This window comes from Canis aureus, chromosome 31, assembly GCF_053574225.1.
Source record: "Canis aureus isolate CA01 chromosome 31, VMU_Caureus_v.1.0, whole genome shotgun sequence".
Taxonomy (NCBI): Eukaryota; Metazoa; Chordata; class Mammalia; order Carnivora; family Canidae; genus Canis; species Canis aureus.
This window is the reverse complement of record NC_135641.1, coordinates 31,329,191-31,350,750: the sequence shown is the minus strand read 5'-3', so window position 1 is coordinate 31,350,750 and position 21,560 is coordinate 31,329,191. Positions and strand designations below refer to the sequence as shown.

The 21,560-nt window shown below is 35.4% G+C and overlaps 1 protein-coding gene and 1 long non-coding RNA gene across 3 annotated transcripts in view; both read right to left on the bottom strand.

The window, feature by feature from the left end:
- LOC144302637 (uncharacterized) overlaps positions 1-21,560 on the bottom strand; it is a 109,836-nt gene that overhangs the window by 32,912 nt on the left and 55,364 nt on the right. The gene's annotated exons all lie outside the window — the stretch shown is intronic.
- Positions 43-1,513, bottom strand: ARL14 (ARF like GTPase 14). Its single transcript, XM_077880163.1, has one exon. The coding sequence runs from the start codon at positions 1,254-1,256 to the stop codon at positions 495-497; it is 762 nt and encodes a 253-aa protein (XP_077736289.1). The 5' UTR covers positions 1,257-1,513; the 3' UTR covers positions 43-494.

Here is a 21,560-nt window from a genome sequence, read left to right as displayed (position 1 = left end):
TGGTAGGAATACAGAAAAAAAACTTCATTTAAGGCATAGAGATTTATAAAATGTTAACATCAAACTTTATTCTCTCCATAATTTAAAGTTCACTTTTTACTAGCTGTTCCATAGGAGTGTGGTAGAAATGCAATACTGTAACAGCTGGAAACCATCAAAAAGAATTCTGACCCTATTAGCAGTTTACTTAAACTTTGTTCTAGTAGTCATATAAAAATAATAAAGGAATAACTTATTTGGTCCCAAACATGGTTATTCTGATTTATCCAACATGCACAAAATTATACAATTTTCATTCTCAATTATCATTACCATATAATTTACTGAAGTGCCTGACCAAAAATAATGTTTTCTAGATATTATTTTAAGTTTTTAGCTGAATTTAGGTGACATAACATTTTAGGAAAAGTTTGCTAACTTAACAACTTGCTTTTCTCACTTGGCATAGTAAAAATTTACCCTTTCAACTCCACCAGTATGTCACTGCTTGGACCTCAGTTCTGCTTAAAGAATGCTAAAGCGTCTCCTCTTGATTTCATGTGGCTTTTCACAAATCCAGTCAATTTCCTGAACCCCTCCATCAGTCCATCCCCAGTGATGGCACAGCAGGGCTGCACATACCAGTTCCGGTCACTGCAGAGCTTCTTCACTTTGAACATTCTGGTGATGTCCTCAGCAGTTAGAGCTCCAGGCACATCCTGTTTGTTGGCTAATAGAACAACAGGCACATTTTTAATGTGTTCGTTCTTCAAAATGTGCTCCAGCTCTCTACTGGAATCTTTCAGTCGCTGTTTGTCCGTACTATCCACAACATACATCAGCCCATCAGTGTTCTCACAGTAATGATCCCAAACGGTTCTCATTTTTTCTTGTCCTCCAACATCCCAGATCGTGAGCGAAAGATTCTTTTCCAACTGGATCATCTCCACGTTGAAACCTATGGTTGGGAGGGTTGAAATATTCTTAGCAAGCTTTAATTTGTAAAGGAGTGTAGACTTCCCAGCTGAGTCAAGTCCCAGAAGAAGAATCCGGGCTTGCTTGGTTTTGGAGTTTTTAGAACTTAATAGACCCATTTTAGGTTTTTTTCCTCCTTTCAAAGACTCTTCTTTTGGCCAGGGACAATGTTTGCTGTCCAGGTTTCTTGTGAAAATAATAGGAGGAAAGAAGATAGCAAATGCTTCATGTTGTATTTTAAGACTGGGAACTTGTGTGCATTTATGTTGTAGCCTATCACCTTGATTATAGGCAAACATCATTTTATTTGCAGTCCTAGCCAGTCCTAAGAAATCTGGTATGAGTAAGCAGCCAATATTGCAGTCACTCAAAGGGGAAATTCTTTGTGAGTGAGTAGGACGTAGGAGGGGCCGGCTAGGTGATGCCACAGCTTGTGCTCTTCCAGATGTTGGAAATTTAGAGGTAACCAATGGTTTATGGGAACATGGTTCGATGGTAGAATAAAAACTTAGTTTTACAAGCGGTTTATAGAACTTTTCTAGTTATTTGAACATTTATCTTATCCCAGCTGTAAATGAGTAACCAGATTTCTGAAGTCATGAAGAGAGTTTATCTCACACTGCCCTAAATATCTTCAGTACTTTCCCCTTGTCCAGGTTACTCAGTAGGATACTTATACCACCCAAGGTTATATGAACCTTCCTCCCATAATATACAAAAACAGTTCTTTAATCTTCTAGAAAATTTACATTATTCACAAGACCAAAAAAGTATACAGGGATGGGAGGGGAGTGTGTAACACAAACCCTTGAAATTAAGCAGTCTGATTAAAGGTGGTAAATTGAATATATGTATTTATCCCTTTCCTCAAGACTCCACCAAAATGATGGTGAAGGAGGGCAAGAGATTTCAATAAAATTCTGCAACGTGGAATATAGGTAGAAGATGAGTGGTATTAACAAAATTCAACCGAGTACATATGAAGATCTGATTGGCTTTATTAAGTAATTCATGAATTGGGCAGCATCCCATCTAGCAAGTAAAGGGGAGTTTCAAGGAGTTGTACAAAACGAAAGTTTTCTATAGAAAGGAGGATGGGGTGGGGGATGGGCAAAATGAGTGTAGGGAGTGAGAGAGATATAGGCTTCCTGTTATGAAATGAATAAATCATAGGAATAAAAGGCACAGCATAAAGAATATCATCAATGATATTGTAATAGCATTATATGTTGATAGATGGTAGCCACACCTGTGGTGAGCATAGAATAATGGAAAGAATTGTTGATTCATTATGATGTACACCTGGAACTATGTAACATTGCATAATAACTATACTTCAATTAAAAAAAATAAAAAGAAAGAAGAATGGGGCAGGAAAGTTTTGAGCAAAAGAAAAGAGAGGATTATTTTAGGCAAAGTCACCCTCCCTTAGGGAGAAGGGCAGGGGACCTTTCTAGGTAGATTACTTCATCTTCCTTTGGGGAAAGGAGAGGGCCCATGTGACAAATTACATCATTGGTGCTGTTGAGAAAATTTCTGACTGACAGGTTGTGACCTAACTGACCCAACTGAAAGGTTGTTTCCTTTCTCGGGAAAGTTGAATCTGCAGTTAGGTTAGGTATTAAGCCCCAGCTTGGTGACTCAGCCTGGCCCAAGTGATAGCATTTGGGGCCTGTGGTTTTCTTTATAATGGTGGTAACTGATGCAACAGGATACAGCTGAAGTTTGGAGTACTGATACACAAGATACAGAGGGAAGGGGTGAAATGAGGGACTAAAAACAGAGGGCATTAAACAAAAGTCTGAATAAAGACACCCCCCACATACACACACACACAAACCCCACAAATCAACCCCACATGTACACACACCTCTGCTGATTAACCATTCAGCAACGAGATGTTATTCTGGGCAAAAAATAATAATAATAAAGAAAGAAATTGAATGATATGAGAAAAAAAAGGCCTCCAAGTTTTGACAGTTGAGAGTTTCCACATCATAATGCCTAACTCAATATTTAATTAACCTATAGCCAGCCTGACAGTTGGCAAACATTGCTCATGTACACAGAATGCCCAATCAGCTTTTCAGTGCACAGAGGTTCCCATACTTAATACATGGCATACCTCCAATATAAAGACCAAGAAGAAAATAAGGTTTTAAGGAAGCTTAAACAGGAGTAATGCAGGGAACAAAAGAAAATTTTCAGTAAGTTTTAAATATTTCCATCGAGATTTAAAAAGGTATTGTATCCATAAAACAAGACAAAAATGGCATTCAAAAGGTTACTCAAAAAACAAAATAGAACACTTGAAAAATAAATCCATGATTTCCAAAATTTAAAGAGATTAATAATAGGTTGGGGGAAAAAATCTTTCAGAAAGTAGAAGATAGAAAATATGAAAAAAGATGTAAAGGATCAATCCAGACATTTTTTTATTTTTATTTTTAAGGATTTTATTTATTTGAAAATGAAAAGAACATGCACAGGGAAGGACAGACAGGGAGGGAGAAGGATTAGCCGACTCTGCACTGAGCCCAACATGGGGCTCAGTCTCACCACCCTGAGATCATGACTCTTAACTCACCGGTGCCACCCAGGCACCCCAATCCAGAAGTTTTAATATCTAACTTATATGACTTTATTCCAGAGAGAACAAAAATATGAAAAGGGAAATTATCAAAGAAATAATATAAGACTATTTCCAAAGCTAAAGAATAAATTCTCCAGCTTGAAAAATTTTAAATTTTAAAACTAAAATTTTATTTTTAAAAAATATTGAGTAGGCTATTCTGAATGTAGAAAGAACATTTACAAAGAAATTTTTTAAACTTTTTAAAATTTTAATTTTTTAAATTTTTTAAATTTTATTTATTCATGAGAGAAACAGAGAGAGGCAGAGACATAGGCAGAGGGAACCAGAGGGTTCCCTGTGGGGAACCAGAGTCCTGAGATCACGCCCTGAGCCACCCAGGCGTCACTGAAATTTTAAGTTTTTATTTTAATTCCAGTTAGTTAACATACAGTGTCATATTAGTTTCAGGTATAGGATATAGTGATTGAAAAATTTCTTACGTTACCTAGTACTCATCACAAGTACACTCCTTAATCCCTATCATCTATTTCCCCCTTCCCCATACCCTCTCCCCTCTGGTAACTAACAGTTTGATCAATTTGTTCTCTATAATTAAGAGTCTGTTTCTTAATTTGTCTCTGTATTTTTCCCCTTTGCTCATTTGTTTTTTTCTTAAATTCCACATATGAGTGAAATCATTTGGTTTTTGTCTTTCTCTGCTGACTTATTTCCCTTAGTGTTATACTCTAGCTCCATCCATGTCATTGGAAGTAGCAAGATTTCATTCTTTTTTTATGGCTGAGTAATATATCATTGTGTGTGTGTATCTCACATCTTCTTTATCCATTCATCAATCGATGAATACTTGGGCTGTTTCCATATCTTGGCTATTATAAATAATGCTGTTATAAATATAAGGGTGCATGTATCCCTTTGCGTTAGCGTTTTTGTATTCTTTGAGTAAATACCCAGTAATGCGATTGCTGGATCATAGGATGAATCTATTTTTAACATTAAAAAAATCTCCATACTGTTTTCCAGAATGGCTGCACCAGTTGTATTCCCACCGACAGTGTAAGAGAGTTCCCCTTTCTCTACATCCTCACCAACACCTGTTGTTTCCTGTACTGTTAATTTTAGCCATTCTGACAGGTGTGAGGTGAGATCTCATTGTGGTTTTGATTTGTATTTTCCTGATGATAAGTGGTTTTGAGCATCTTTTCATGTGTCGTAACCATCTATATGTCTTCTTTGGAGAAATGTCTGTTCCTTTCTTCTGCCCATTTTTTAACTGGATTATTTGGTTTTTGGGTGTTCTGTTTTATAAGTTCTTTATAGATTTTGGATACTAACCCTTTATCAAATATTTCATTTGCAGATATCTTCTCCCATTCAGTAGATGTCTTTTAGTTTTATTAATTGTTTCCTTCACTGTGCTTTTTATTTTGATAAAGTCCCAATAGTTTCTTTTGCTTTTGTTTCCCTTGCCTCAGAAGACATATCTAGTAAGAAATTGGTACAGTTGATGTCTAAGAGGTTACTGCCTATGTTCTATTTTAGGATTTTTCTGGTCTTAAGTCTCACATTTAGGTCTTTAACCCAGTTTTAATTTATTTTTGTGTATGGTGTAATAAAGTGGTTTAGTTACTTTATTTTGCATGTTACTCTCCAGTTTTCCCAGCACTATTTGTGAAAGAGACTGTCTTTTTCTCATTGGCTATTCTTTCCTGCTTTATTGAGGATTAATTGTCCGTGTAGCTGTCAGTTTATTTCTGGGTTCTTTATTCTGTTCTATTGATGTATGTTTCTATTTTTGTGCCAGTACTATACTGTTTTGATGACTACAGCTATGTAATATAACTTGAAGTCTGGAATTGCGTTGGCTCCAGCTTTGCTTTGCTTTTTCAAGATTGCTTTGGCTGTTCAGGGTCTTTTTTGGTTCCATACAAATTTTAAGGTTGTTTGTTCTAGCTCTGTGAAAAATGCAGGTGGTATTTTCATAGGGATTGCATTAAATGTATAGATTGTTTTGGGTAATTTAGACATTTTAACAATATCTGTTCTTTCAATCCATGAGTATGGAATGTCTTTCCGTTTCTTTGCCTCATCTTCAATTGCTTTCATCTGTGTTTCATAGTTTTTAGAGTACAGGTCTTCCACCACTTTGGTTGAGTTTATTCCCAAGTATCATACAATTTTTGGTGAAATTGTAAATGGATTGTTTTCCTAATTTCTCTTTCTGATGCTTTATTATTGGTGTATAGAAATGCAACAGATTTCTTTTTTCCTTTTTTTTTTTTTGCAAGAAATTTCTTTACTTGATTTGGTATCCTGAGACCTTACTGAACTCATTTATCAGTTCTAGTAGTTTTTTTGGTGTCGTCTTTAGGGTCCATATGATAGTTTTTGATAAAAAATTCCAAAGGGAATTTTTGAGTAAACAGATAAAAGGAATGTTAGGATAAGAAAGAGAAATGTTATCAGATTTATCGTGACAAGCAATATAAAAAGTCAGGCCACCAAGAGTTAGTTTAGGGCAACCCCTCAAGGTTCCCCAGGACCTGTTCTATTGCTGCAGGGTTGACTTTTCAGAAATGCCACCAAGGTCAGATGAGATGAAATTATTTTCATTAGACTATGTTTTTGCAATCATTGGTAGCCCTCTTACCTCAAATAATGCAACACAGGACAAATAGCTGGTTTAAGGACATTGCTAAAATTAACTCCAGAATGAGAAATGTCAGGGTCCAGATTAAATACTCTAGAAGCAAATCAGAGTATTTAGCTGGGTACAGCCTTGAAGCATTAAACTGTTTAAATTTAATTAGTTTAGCACAGACTCTGAAGTCAGACCTGGCTTGCAGTCACAACTGTACCTTTTTTTTTCTTTTTTCTGTATAAACCTGAGCAAGCCACTTCTTAATTTCTTCATCTGTAAGTTGGGAAATAATATTATCTACCTCTCAGGGTTATTGTAAGTAATAAATGAGATATAAGGCAGCCTAGTACATGATACATAGCACACGCTCAGTGAATGGTAGCTGTTACTATTTTATTACTGATTATAAGGATAGCAGATAGGTTTATATTTGCTAGCCAAATGAGATTTATAGTTAGTAACTTCTTTGAGAGGGAGTATAAAGTTGTTTCTTGGCTCCGTGGGAAAGAGTACTCTGCTCCATTACGAATGTCTGTGGGATGGTTACTCTTACATGTCAACTTGACTGGGCTACGGGATGCCCAGAGAGCTGGTAAAACATTACTCTTGGTGTGTTTGTGAAAGTATTTCTGGGGGAGATTGGCATTTGAATCCATAAACTGCATAAAGAAGGTTATCCTCAACCGTGCAGTTGGGCATCATCCAATCCTTTGAGGGCTTGATAGAAGAAAAATGTGAGGGAAAGGTGAATTTGCTGTGTGATCAGGGATATCCATCTTCTCTGGCCCTCAGACATCAGAACTCCTGGTTCTTAGGCCTTCTGACACAGAGTGGGATTTACACCATTGGCTCTCATGGTTCTCAGGCCTTCGAGTTTGGACTGGACTTATACCCCCTGCTTTCCTGAGCCTCCAGCCTGCAGATCACAGATCATTGGACTTAGCCTCTATCACATGAGTCAGTCAATCCCTTATAATAAATCTCTTCCCACTTGTCTGTGTTCATTTCTCTGGAGAACCCTGACTAATACAGACTGTTATGAATGTAGGAGGGGCATAGTATCCTACTTGCCATTCTCAATTGCTGCTATCAGACATAGCATGGTTCCCAATCCTGCAATCCCTCATCCCCTTGGCGGAGGCCACTTGATCCATTTCTTTCTTTCTTTCTTTCTTTCTTTCTTTCTTTCTTTCTTTCTTTCTTTAAGATTTTATTTATTTATTAGAGAGAGAGGGCATGAATGGGAGGGAGGGGCAGAGGGAAAGGGTGAGGAACAAGCAAATCCCTCACTGAGCTGGGAGCCCAAATGTGGGCTCAATCTCAGGACTCCAAGATTATGACCTGAACCAAAGTTAGACCGTTAACCAACTGAGCCACCCAGGTGCCCCCACTTGATCCTGTTTTAGAATCTAATTGTCTCAATCCTGATCTGAGACATCAAGTACTTAAGCAGCTCCAATCCTGCTTTCTAAGACCAGGTATAGAGTTATCCTAATCACTAATTTGGTCGCAACATGCTATTCTAATGTTAACAACTAAACAATTGCCTTTTTTATTTTGTTTGTTTGTTTATTGTCCTTTTAAATAAGTCCTGGTCGTTAAACTCAGGTCTGATAACTCTGTTTCTTGCACTCAGTCCCTTCCTAAAAAAGGTACCCTGACTCACATCTGCCATACTCTTTCCTAAGCTAGCATCCTTAACACTTGAAATTTAATTTTTTTGGATAAAGCCCTTTTTAACCATTGAAAACATCTTTGTTGTTGAGTATAAGCTTCTCATTATTGCCCACATTGTATTCTCCACCAATTTTCTATCCAACTACATGTTGGGACATCTTACTCCACCAACATGTATTCCCTTTACTGAATACTTGCCAAGTCAAAAAGATGTACGTAAGTTTGCCTGAAAATATTTATAGAAGTCTCAGTATGAGGGCAGCCCCCATGGTTCAGCGGTTTATCGCCACCTTCAGCCTGGGGCGTGATCCTGGAGTCCCAGGTTCAAGTCCCACATTGGGCTCCCTGTGTGGAGCCTGCTTCTCCCTCTGCTTGTGTCTCTGCCTCTCTCTCTGTTTCTCTCATGAATAAATAAATAAAATCTTAAAAAAAAAAAAAAAGAAGTCTCAGTATGAAATGGCAATACCCAAAAGTAAGGAAAGACCTCAAGTTCACAGACTATATATGATGTGCCTTTCTCTTGAATTCAGTATGGAAAATGTGTTTTTTTTTTTTTTTTTTTGATTTCAGGGGTTTACAGAAATCAAATATATTTATTCAGAAAATATTCTTTCACCAGCGATGAGACAAGTATTTATTAATTGTCATATGCCAAGCACTATGCCAAGTATAGAGGGTAGTGGGCACAGAGGCTAGTGAGAAGCTTTAGTGGAACAATCTGTCAGTCTTAGATCAAGGGAGCCTCCCCAGGGCAGCTGTGATGTTGTATCTGAAGCCCTGTGAGTCACACTGATTAGTGGCAAAGAATAATCCATTATCTTCCAGGAAAATTTGGGCCTTTCCTGGAGAGTCCAGATTATAGGAGCCCATCGTGGAAGTCACAGCTTTCTCTTCCATCAAAATATTCATTCTGTGGAGTGCTGCTTCCCTAAGGGTTTGGAGACAAAGAGCCCAGGACAGAATCTTCATACCTTCTCTGTTTCAGCTACACCAAACGAAGAGGCTTTTAGTCAACTAATAGTGGACAGGTGTCACAAGGGTAAACTGTTCTTGAGCTACCAAGTTTGAGCTCTAAGTTTGTTACTGTTACACAGCCTCACTTGTTGGTTGATATAAAGAGACAAGGTAAATAAAGAATGTCCTCAAGCCATGTAATACTGTGTAGCACCAAAAAATATTAAGTGTCCATATACTTATAAGAGAAGCTTGCTAAGAGCTATAAGGGGAGAAAAAACAAATTCTAAAATAGTACAGTTGGTATAATATCATTTATGTTAACCCCCACACACAAAATAACAAACTATGTGTTTCTCAGATACATGCATGTCAATGCATAGAAAAAAATTTAGAAAGATACACGTAAAACCAATGAGCTTAGCCTCCTCTGGAGGAGGCTTGGTTAAAAGATTTTTGTTTTGTCTGTATTTAAAATTTTTTTAATTAAAAAAATATGAAGCATCACAATATGAAGGATTTTATGATGTATATGTGCATTTTATTCTATTTTCTTTTTATGTATGTGCACTTTAAAGAACAAAAGTAAAAATTTAAAGGGTCACCAGTGTCCCACCCAGCTAACGAAGTAGAATACCAATACCAGTGAAGACCTCTGCATGCCCCTAAATAATTATATTCCTTTCTTTCCCCAGAGAAATAACCTTTAATCTGAACTAATGTTACTCATCCCTTATTTGGTTTTAGTCTTTAGTTTCTATAGAAAAAAATATATAAGTAATACATAATAGGTAATGTTTATTTTGTACTTCTAAGTAATGTTATTACATAAGTAATATTTAGTGAATAAAAAGATCTAAGTAATGTATTACCAATATATAAAAGCAACATATATAACTAAGTAGTATATTATTTATTTTTACTTCATTAATTTCTGCTTTTATATTTATTATTTTCCACATTCTACTTTCTCTGCCTTATCTCCTGTTGCTTTTGTTGTTGTTTTTAACAATAGCTTATAGTGAATTCTCATTTATTCTCAGCCTTATTTATTATCAATTTTTTCTTTTCCATTTAAGCATTTAATTCTGTAAATTTCCCCAAAGTATCTGGATGCCACACATTTTTTCTCATTGTTTTTATTAGTTAAGTATTTTCTAATTTCCATTACACATTTTTTCTTTGATCCATCAATTATTTAGACGTATTTTTCTAACTTTGCATATGTACAGAAGTTTTAAATTCTTCTTAAAACTTAATTTCAGTGTGATCAAAAATACTGATTCTTGGACTTTTATTAGATGCTTTATGTCTTAGTTTGTAGTCACTTTTTGTAAATATTCTACATATATTTGAAAGAAATGTATATTCCTTAATATTTAAGTGAACTATTCTGTATTAGGCCAATTTTGATCATTGGTTGTTTTTTTTTTTATCATTGTTTAGTCAGACCTTATCTGCTTAATTTATTGATCAAAGAGGAAGGAATGGTAAAATCTTGCCAACTGATGGTGATATAATTTTTCTTGTACCTTTGGCAATTTTTGCATCCTGTATGTTGAAGTGATTTTATTAAGTGCTGACAAGTTTAGAATTGGCATATCTTGCAGATTTTTTTTTTTTTTTGATAGCAGTAACCCATCTGATCTCTAGTAGTAGTTTTTTCTCTTGACCTTGAGTTTGCCTGTTTCTAATATAGCCATTTCAATTTCCTATTGGTTAGTGTTTGCTTGTCTTACCTTTCAACCTTTCTATGTTCTTATGGCAAGATGTATTTCTTGTTAATAATATGGAGTTGAACTTTTTTCAAATTCTGTTTAATAATCTTTGTCTACATCTGGAGAATACAGTTTCTTGACATTGTATTTATCATTTTATTTTATATTTTCTCTTTACCCCACTTCAATGTTTTTGCCTTTGTCTTTGAATTGACGGTTTGTTTGTTTTTCTCTTCCTTTTTTCATCTCTACTGACTTGGAAATTATGGAATCTAATTCAACTATGGTAGGCAGAATTCAGAGAGCCTCCACAATTCCCATCCAGTGGTTTATAATTCCCTTTCTATGAGTGCAGATGTGCCTGTGAATGTGATGGATGTTACTTTCCTCATTAAATTATATAACAAAAGTGAAGACATTTTTAAGACATTAAGGTCCCATGTTAGTTGACTTTGAGTTGATCAAACGGGAGATTATCCTGGGTAGGCGTGGCCTAATCAAGAGAACCTTTTTAAAAGGGACTGGGCCCTTCCTGAAAAGGGAAATTTGAAACATCAGTTTTGTCCTGCTGGCCTGGAAGAAAGCAGCCATGTTGTTAATTGCCTATGAAGGGGGTAGTAGCCTTTAGTAGCTGAGCCCTCAGGTCTACAACCACAAGAAACTGAATTCTGCTAATAACTTGAATGAGTTTGGAGGAGGACCTCCAGATGAGAATCCCAGCCCTGTCAGTATTTGGACTGTAGCCTAGTGAGACCCTGAGCAGAGGACTCATGCCGGGACTCTATGCCATACTTGGACTCTTAACCCATAGAAACTGTGAAATAGAAATATATATTACTTTAAGCTGCTAATAGAAAAATGAATACAATTGCCTTAGAAACCTTAATATTCATATTAAACTTAATGTCTGAAAATAATATCATTACTCACATTTAGGAAAATAAAAGGGTCTTAGGGTGACTCCTTTTTACCACTCTTTCATTATATATGCTATTGTTGTCTGGGTTTATCTAGCTTGACTTACTTAACCCTCTAAGTAAACATCATCATTGGTTTATTCAGTAAATGCTACCTAGATTTATCCTCATGCTTATCATGTTCTTTGCTCACCATTTCTTCTTACACTCAGACTTTCTCCTGTGTTTCTTTATCCTCATCTTGAAATACAGTCTTTAGATGATCTTTAAAAAAGGGTTTGCTGTAATAAAAGCTCCCAATTTTTCTAGTCAGAAAATAACTTTATTTTAACCTCATGTTTGAAAGATTATTTTGCTGGATATAATAGTGTATAATTTGACATTTATCTTCCCCCAGCACATTAAATGTACCATTCTTCTGTCTTCTGGCTCCCTTTGTTGCTGTGAGAAAATCTCCTGTCAGTTTAAATATGGTGCCTTAACAGATACACTATCTCTTTCTCTAGATGCTTCTAATGTAGTCTCCTGACTTTTAGTATTCTGAAATTTCACTATAATGTAGTTAGGTGATTTTTTATTTGTTCTGTTTGCAGTTCTGTTTTCTAAATCTGTATGTTGGTGTTTCTCATCAAATACAGAGAAGAAATTCTCTCAGAATTCAAGAAACTTAAGCTATTACCTCTTTAAATAGTATTTTTTCTCCCTTCATCTTTGTTATCTCTTCCTGGAACTCCAGTTAAATATATGTTGGAGTTTTACCTTTGTATTCTCCATATCTCTTAATATTTCTTTTATAGTTTCCTATAAAAGGAAATCCTCTTTGTCATATTTTTCTGAATGATTTCCTCTTATTCATCATAAACTATCTCTTCAACTGTGCTTAATCTATACCTGCCATTGAATTTCTAACTTTAATTATTACATTTTTAATATGTAGAACTTCTATTGATTTTTTTCAAGCCTGTGTGGTCAACTCTGATGGTTTATAGTTTGGCATTCTTCCAATAATCTTTTAAAATTTTTCTTTAAATATATTAAAAATGCTTATATTTTATTCTGTACCAGATTATTCCATTATTTGAAGATTCTAATGTCTCATTCTGCAGCGTGTTAGTTCTGCTATTTCCTTGTGTATTTGAAGTCATATTCCTTGAAAATATATATGTGGAGTTGAATTTAATGACTGTTATTTTGAAGAGGACCTGAATTTATTTCCTCTAGCTATTGAGGGATGCTACCAACTACATTTCTGATTTCGAGCTTTGAGGAATATATGGTTAATATGAATTTGAGTTCTAAATACATGTTAAAGTGGACTAATGATGAAGTCATTTTTCTTCTTTGTTCAGCTCTGTCCAGAGCCCAGATAAGATTGGCAAATACAAGGGTAACTGGGTGGTTTAATTAGTTAAGCGTCTCATGATTTTGGCCTAGGTCATGATCTCAGAGTCATGAGATCGAGCCCCACATGGTGCTGTCTCTCCTCTGTCCCTCCCCACCACCACATGCTCTCTATCTAAAAAACAAAGACAAAAAAAATAAATAAATAAAATAAAAAAAATAAAAAATAAAAAACAAAGACAAAAAAGGATTGGCATCTATCACCATTAATGCGCTTTGCTGGGAGGGATTTTTCTAGTTCAGCAATTGAGTCATCCTTGAAGTTCTAGTTCATTCTAGTTCTCACCTTGGTGGGGACCCAGGCTTTATCTTCAGCTCTGGTACAATGAGCCCATTAAAACTTTGTCTGGTGGTCAGTAGGGATGACGTAAACACTCAGAGCTTCCTAACTTTATAGATTGTTGTGCTCTCCTTTTCTCTTAGCCTCTAAAAAATTCCCTTAATTTCTCAACAGTTCAGCCTCAGATAAACATACAAAAAATATTTATTGGGTTTTTGTTTATTTGCTTTAATATTTTATACTGCATTTTTACATGTGCTGTACTGGGAAGGGTTTTACTTAACACCCACTGCATTGTATTACTAGAAATTAAATTTTCAGTTAAATTTCATTTTGGAACTGTAGTAAAAATACATTTAAAATATAATAAAATTTTAGAAGAAAATATTGAAGAATGTGTTAACTTTACTTATAGATTGCCTTTTTAAGCTAAAACTCCAAAAAAAATTATAATCCTATAAAGAATTGATATTAATATATTTAACTTCATAAGAATCTAAAATTTTTCTATGAAAACAACACCTTAAAATCAAAAAGACCAAAAGAAGCTAGGAGAAAATATTAACAATATATGATGAAAGATCCGTATATATAATATATAATTAACTCATACAAGTCAATAAAGAAGACATACAGAATCAATTAGAAAATAAGCAACAGGGATCGCTGGGTGGCTCAGCAGTTTAGCGCCTGCCTTCGGCCCAGGGCGTGATCCTGGAGACCCAGGATCGAGTCCCACGTCTGGCTCCCTGCATGGAGCCTGCTTCTCCCTCTGCCTGTGTCTCTGCCTCTCTCTCTCAGTGTCTCTCATGAATAAATAAATAAAATCTTTAAAAAAAAGAAAAGAAAAGAAGCAACATATATGAAGATAATTCAGAGAAGAGGATACACAGATGGCCAAAAATTATGTAAAAATTTTTAATGTGACTGGTCATCAGAGAAATACATATTAAACTAATAAGATACTATTTTTCACCCATCAGATGATAATTTAAAAGACTGATAATATGTTAGACACATTCAATATCAGTGGGAGTACAAATTGATGTAGGCTTGTTGGAGGGTAGTTTGGCAGTATAACTATTATAATTTAAAATATAATATTTCAGGGAATTTTGATTCAGTGGTTAGAGGATATACTTATTCTCCTGCCAAAACCTCAGTAATTAATAGTTTTTAAAATATAAGTCAGCAAGTAAAAAAGTTCTGAACTTCAGGAGACAGGAATGTCACTTTTTTTTTCTCAAGATAACATTAAGTATTCAGGTAAGGACCCATTCTGGTTTCTCACCACTCAGATGATAAGGTTTCCTCATTAACTGTTGAACTGTGTCCATGGAGCAGATAGATGCAAATCTTGAGTTTTATCACCTTGGCTATGACTTGGTGACTCATTCTCTTGATATGACTCACTTCCCCCCTTTTGAACAAGATAATAGATAGTAATGACATCCAATACCAATATTTCCTTCCTCATTTGGAGTACTGAAGGCAGCTTCCTCTATTCATTAGCAGAGGTATTACAAAGTAGGAGGCATGCAAAAATCCTTATGGTACAATGCAAATGTATGGGAAAGGACTTAGAAGAACCCTTTCCATAACTCTTTCCATACTGCTATGCAATGGAGGAAGATTGCCTCAGTATGTTAAAGGGATTTTTTGTTGTTGTTGTTGTTAAAGGGATTTTAAAGGACATCATACAGTCTGTCTATGGTCACATAATTTACAGAAATTATCCACTTGGACTGGAACAGCCTAAGTCTTGCTGTGCCATTCTGCCCTAGTACAGTTTGGGAAGTCCATTTGGTTTATAAGTAATTACAAGTAATTTTATGGCAAATGGCCAAGAAAGCCTCTTCCTCAGGATTGTCCCTATCACCTACATATACCTTTAACCCACCAAGTAATCCTCTAAGAATCTATCATAAAAAATATTTGCATATGTGTCCAAAGAAGCAGGTATACAAGTTTATGTTCATTGCCTCATTGTTTATGACAGTGGAAAAACTGCAAACAGCCTATATGGTCATCAATAAAGAAAAGGTTAAATATATTTTAAATGCATTTTGGTTTGTCTGAGCTATAGAATACTTTGCAGCAACTAAAAAAAGAATGGGGGCCATGTAGGTATAGTGACATAAAAGGATATCAAGTTATAAAGTGGAAAAAACAATTTGCAAAATAGTATACAACAGCATGAAATCATTTAGACTAAATATATGTATTAATAGATAATACATATTAGTGTTAATATATTAACATACATATATGTCTATTCTATTTTTATTTAAGTTAAATTAATTAACATATGGTGTATTATTAGTTTCAGACATAAAGTTTAATGATTCATCAGTTGCATATAACACCCAGGGCTCATTACGTCACAGGCTCTCCTTAATGCCCATCACCCAGTTACGCCCTCCTCGCACCCCTCTTCCCTCCAGCAACCCTCAGTTTGTTTCCAATAGTTAAGAGTCTGTTAAGGTTTGTCTCTATCTTTGATTTCATCTTATTCTATTTTCCCCTCCTTTCCTCTATGATCCTCTGTTTTGTTTCTTATTTTCCACCTATGAGTGAAATCATATGATAATTGCGTTTTTCTGATTGACTTATTTCACTTAGCATAATATCCTCTAGTTCCATCCACATCATTGCAAATGATAAATGTGTCTATTTTAGTAGATATACATTGCATATATAAAAATGCATGGGAAAAAGTTTAGGAAGTTATTCCACAGCTCCAGCCTACACGATGGAGGGGATTGCCATGGAGTGGTAATGGGTGTTTAAATCCTCTTTGTATTATTTTAATATTTTACACTGAGGATATCTTGATGCAGTACTTAGGTAACTAAACAATTTTTTAAAAGAATTTGTTTTTATAAAGAATATGAGAGGTTAGTTAAGATTAAAGGGGCTGGAGGAAGATACTTGACCTTTATCTAGGCCAACCAAGAAAAGAGGTAAGAGAAAGCCTTTAATGAGGATCTGATGCAGAACTTGTAAGATTCATAAATTCATTTTGTTTCATTTCAAAAACTTTTATTATGCCCCTGTTATATGATAGACATTGGGTAAGGAGTATTCAGAGATGAAATCTATAATCTCCTGGTCTTTAGAGGTTCTCAGAGAAGTAAAGAGACATTTATAGTGCAGTGATATGGGCAATAAGACCTACCTAGGCCTGGTGAATCAGAAAAGTACAAATGGTAGAAGAAGCCAGCAGTGTCCATCCAAGTGCAAGAGTTGGCTTTCTGCTTCCCCCAGTGACCACCATGACCCTGTGTGTGTTGTATGTATTACATAAGGCATTACAGGACTTCAGGCAAAGTAGGATCTATCCTGTGGATGGGCAACAAGGTCTCCTTCACAGCTAACAAAACTTTTTGAGCTATAATGATATGGACAGCGGGATTTTGTTTTAGTCCTTTAGCCATCTCTCCCCACCACTACTACGCAGTTTCTATGATACTTTCAATTCCTATGAAAGAAAACAATATCTTTCATTATTAAATTAAAGATCTGAAAATTTTAATGTAAATGCTCTCTGAAAGCTATTCACATTAAAATATACATAATCAATCTATAGGCAATAAATACAGAGCAAATTAATGAAAGACCAAATAAATGAAATCAGATCTTCCCAAGTTTTGACAGAATGAGGAAAGGAAAAAAAGCAAATGCTATAGCAGATTGATAGTTTTATATTGACCAATTTTTTTTTTCATGTTCCCTCTTTCCCTTTTGCTCAACTTCAGGCAGCAGAGGGTAGACGCTTCTATGGCCTTGGGGAAGGAAGGTCATTAACACAACACAGAACAAGAGTCCATTTCACTCAGCTTTTGAGTTTCAAACTAGACTTTAAAAATTCCTGGCACAAACAATAGGTTAAGAGACAGGGTTTTGAGGATCAAAAGCTAAAGTTAATGCCATAAACATTTTATTTTAGAAGGATACATGATATCAGAATAGTTTTCCTTCTTGTATTAGTCAGCTAGGGCCACCATAACAATACCATGAACCAAGTAGCTTAAACCACAGAAATCTGTTTTCTCACAGTTCTGAAAGCTGGACATGCAGGATCAAGGTGCTGGCAGGGTTGGTTTCTGATGAGTCCTCTCTTCCTAATTTACAGAGTGTGATGCCTTCTCACTGTATCCTGATATGCCCTTTCTTCTGTGTGTGCCTTCCTGATGCCTCTTCCTTTTCTAATATGAGCACCAATCCTATTGGATTAGGGCCCTACCCTCATGACTTCAGTAAACAGTAATTACCTCCCTAAAGGTCCTATCTCCAGATATAGTCCCATTGTGGATTAGAGAGAGCTTCAACAAATTAAATTGGGGTGAAAGTGGAAGCAGCACTCAGTTCAGTCCCTAACATTTCCTTAAACTTGTTAGATGAGCTCTGTCCAAAACAAATATAATGTAATTAAAATTTTTCTAGTAGCCACATTTTTTTAAAAAAGGAAACAGAAATACATGAAATTAATTGTAATGCTATCTTTTGTTTAATTTAGCATATCCAAAATATTATCATTTCAATGTGTAAAGTATAATGAGATACTTTATGATCTTTTCTTCATAGAGTCTATGAAATTGGTATGCATTTTAACTTTCAGTACATCTCATTTTGGACTAGCCATATTTCGAAAGCTCTGCACATGTGACTAGTGGCTACTTTATTGGACAATGTAGTGTTAGACAATTCTCTAAGCTGAAGAGAGAGGTCAAATAAGAGAACAAGAGAGAGTGTCTCCAAGATATGGCTGAAGTCCTCAGAGGAATTGAGGAGGAATCACATGACTGATAGAAATCTCAGGTAAATTTTGGGAATCTGAGAGCAGAGGGACCTGTGCTCACCTTTTTAGGTGGGGCCAGGGTAAACAAGAAAAGGTAGAAGTAGGAACCAGATGTGTCTAACACATCCCTCCCATTCCACCACCAAGTCTTCCACAGCCCCTAGAGTCTCCAGAATGGTATTGGAGAGCATCCAACAATCTCCCAATTTCTAAGAGGGGTGAGGATATGGCTCTGGGTGAGTCATTACAGTCAAGGAGCTACAGGTTTCCAGAATCAAAGATGTTAGGAATGTCATAGATATAGCTATGAATGCCAGCCTGGAGGGCATTGGTGGCCAAGAACCCAACACTTCACCCCATGTCCCTAGAATTTAGATGCCACTCTGGGGACAGAGGAAGGAAAGGGGGAAATTCTGAATTCATGGTGTTTACTAGAAATGATAAAAGAAACCGGAAATAAGCTTATCTGCAGTCTACTGAACTATTTCTACTATCAAGCAGAATGGAAACTTGAAATAGAAATTTAAGTTCAGTTATGTTTTTAAGTTCAGTTTTGTGAAATAAAACTGGTCTTAGCTATCCTAGGTAGGTCTAGCTATCCTAGATTCTGTACAAAGAGCAAAACTACCAAGAAGGTGAAAGAGTCCCTCAGTGCGCAACCAACAACTTTAAAGCCACCAGTGTTTAGAGACCAGTGTTCCAGGTCTCTTCTGAACACTCATGGAACAAGGAAGAAATCACAACATAGCAGCAGGTCAACCCTGGGTACCATCCACTGGGTGGGATAAGTAGAAACTTCCAGGAGAGCTTTTTTCCCCCTTTTTTTTTTTCCCCCTTTTAATAGTAGAATTTGTGGACTAGAAGAGACTTTAATAATCAAGTAATTGTATGTGCATGCTAATATTCAGGATTTTGAAACTTTATGTTTGTTTTACTTTGGAAATTCTCAGAAGTGCTATTAATGAAGGCATTTCTGTAATGGGTGGTTTAGAGAGGATAAGTCATTCCCAGGACTGCTACCTGTTGGGAAGACAGTCAAATTCACATAACCAAGTTGGCCCCTAAACTGGAGCTCCCAGCATCCAGTGACACAATAATCCAGAGCATTTGTAATAAAGGAGTCATAGGTAGACCAATATGTGGTGGAACCATTTATGTTTCTGTGATTGGACTCAAGCAAGTATCTCCCTGCCTGTAAGGATTGGATGGGACCAGAAGTAATACTAAAATAAGCAATTCAAAGTTAAAATTGTGAAATCTCCAGAGGACCAGTTTGAAAGACACCAAATAAGTCAAGTAGTGTATGAAATTCTATATCCAGGCTACATTAGAAACTGACATATTATTGCTCAGGGAGTCTAGAATAGCAGTTTTCCTCCAACACCAGCAACTGGGCTCTATATTTAGCTAAGTAAGTTTCTCAATCCTAGGAAATCCATTCAAATATGACAGTAATGAGTGAGCAGTTTTTTCATATCTACTCTGTATGTTATGATCTAATAACATTCAGGACTTGCAACCTTCAAAGCATTTTGTAGTTACTTGATAAAGTATCTTTCACCATCCACCCAAGTCTACAAATATTATTACGACATTATATTGGTGAGGATCTGATAAACAGACATTAGTGGCTCGCCAACAGAGCCAGATTTGGACTCCGTCATTCTGGATCACCAGTCAAGTGACTACTGTATATGACAGCCTCACTCCCTCTGCCAAGAAAAATGAGTCAATTAACTAATCTGGCGACAGAAACATCATTTTACTAATTCAGTTTTTTCCTAATTCTATAAAGACTAAAGTCCATCACACTAGAGCTTGAAGTTATGTTTATGTACTTTAGATACAGCTTCATAAATTTATTTCCACTTATTCCAGATTTCCCAAGTAATCTGACCTTACATAAATATGTTTAAAGAGGTAATTTAATTCAAAATATTAAATAAAACTAGTTGTAAAATATCATTGTAATTAACTTTAAGAAAACATCCTCAAAGGACAGTTCAGAGAAAAATCAATTGCAAGGAGGACTGCCAATATTAGTCAAGCAATGAAATTATCTGCCTTCTGAATTTTCTAAATTATACTTTTCTAAATTATATATAATTTTCTAAATTATATCTCATCTGTAAAATTGCCAATAAGTCAACCTAAAGATCATTGCTCAGATTTTACCTAATAAAACATACTAGTCCTTCTGTTACTGGAGTTTTATTTTCCTGATCCTAAATGTACAGGATGAAACAGCTTCTTAAATTCTGCTGGTGTTTTATTTCCTTTTTAGCTATCAAAATTATTGTCAAATTATCATATGACCTAAAATAAAATTTTAAATAAAGTTAGCATTTCATTTGTAATATTCTGGAGAGTCTGTTTATTAACTACAAATCCCAAACATCATGAAATCAAATATAATATGCCATGGTCTTATTTACTGGCCATACAGCAGAGATTTACTACCTTTTTTTAGCTGTATGATTTTTCATCCAAATCAAAGACCCATTCAGCTTAGTCATCATAAAGGTTAAAAGACGGAAGCTCCTCTTGCCAAGAGTGAGCAGTAAAGTGAACTTTAAAATATCGATTTAAAAACAGGGACCTATGTTCAGGTGGATCTGGCTAGAAGTCAAATACAGGAGGACTTCTGTTTCTGGGGAGAACTGCAACTTCTCTTTCACATTTATTTAGCATCATATCTTATGTGAATACAGAATTTAAAAGAGCGAACCAAAACAATGTCAAGGAAGTCTATAGTACATAAAATAGCATTGCATCTCTCATTTTGAAAACCATGCACAAATTCAAGATAAGAATGAAGAGCTAAAGCAGCTTTTTATCAATTAACTCAAGGGCAAACCCTTGAAGAGTAACCAGAAAATAAGGTGAATCAATTCTGTGTAATAAATTGGAACTCTAGGTTCGTTTTTTTGGTTTTTGGTCTTTTTTGAGGCACTTCTGTCACTGATCTGTTTGCAAAAGTGAAGTGGGTTGTCTGCAATCATAGGATCAGTGGAACTGTTAAATGTTATCATTCAAGGAGCAGAGTTTCTTTCCTAAAAATCCAAGACTACTCAGCTTTCCTTTGGCTGTGTCTGCAGAAAGTCACTCTGTCACTTTGCCCAAGGAAATTAACATATCTACATCTCATTTTGCTTTTCTGTAAAATGTTGGTCTCCCAGACTAGAAAAATGTATTAGACAATAATTGTAAAAGGTTTTGCAAGCCTGATGTGCTAATTGCATGTTAATAATAAGGATTACAAATGAGGATCCTTCAAAGGAAGCTTAGAGAAAAAAGGAAACTACTTTGGGGTTCACTTGAGAATGATTGAGACTCAGAAAGAAACTGACTCAAATTTTGAGCAGCTAGGGATTCAGGAGAGAAAGCTCTTCTTTACCTCATTTCAGAAAAATACATGGGAAAAAAACGAATACAAAGGGAATTATTTATGCCCTAATAGCACTAATGCCAGTGCCTATGCATGTATGTGTGTATATGTATATACATATATGTAAAATGACATTTTAGTTTAGTTTTATGTTAAATGTTAAATTAACTTTAACATTTTAGTTAAAGTTATATGTTAAACTTTATTCGGAAAGTCACCTCTATTCTCTAAGTGAC

What these genes read in the sequence shown, in the direction of transcription:
- ARL14 (XM_077880163.1), bottom strand. Translation starts at nt 1,256, where the DNA reads ATGATGTTTGCCTATAATCAAGGTGATAGGCTACAACATAAATGCACA.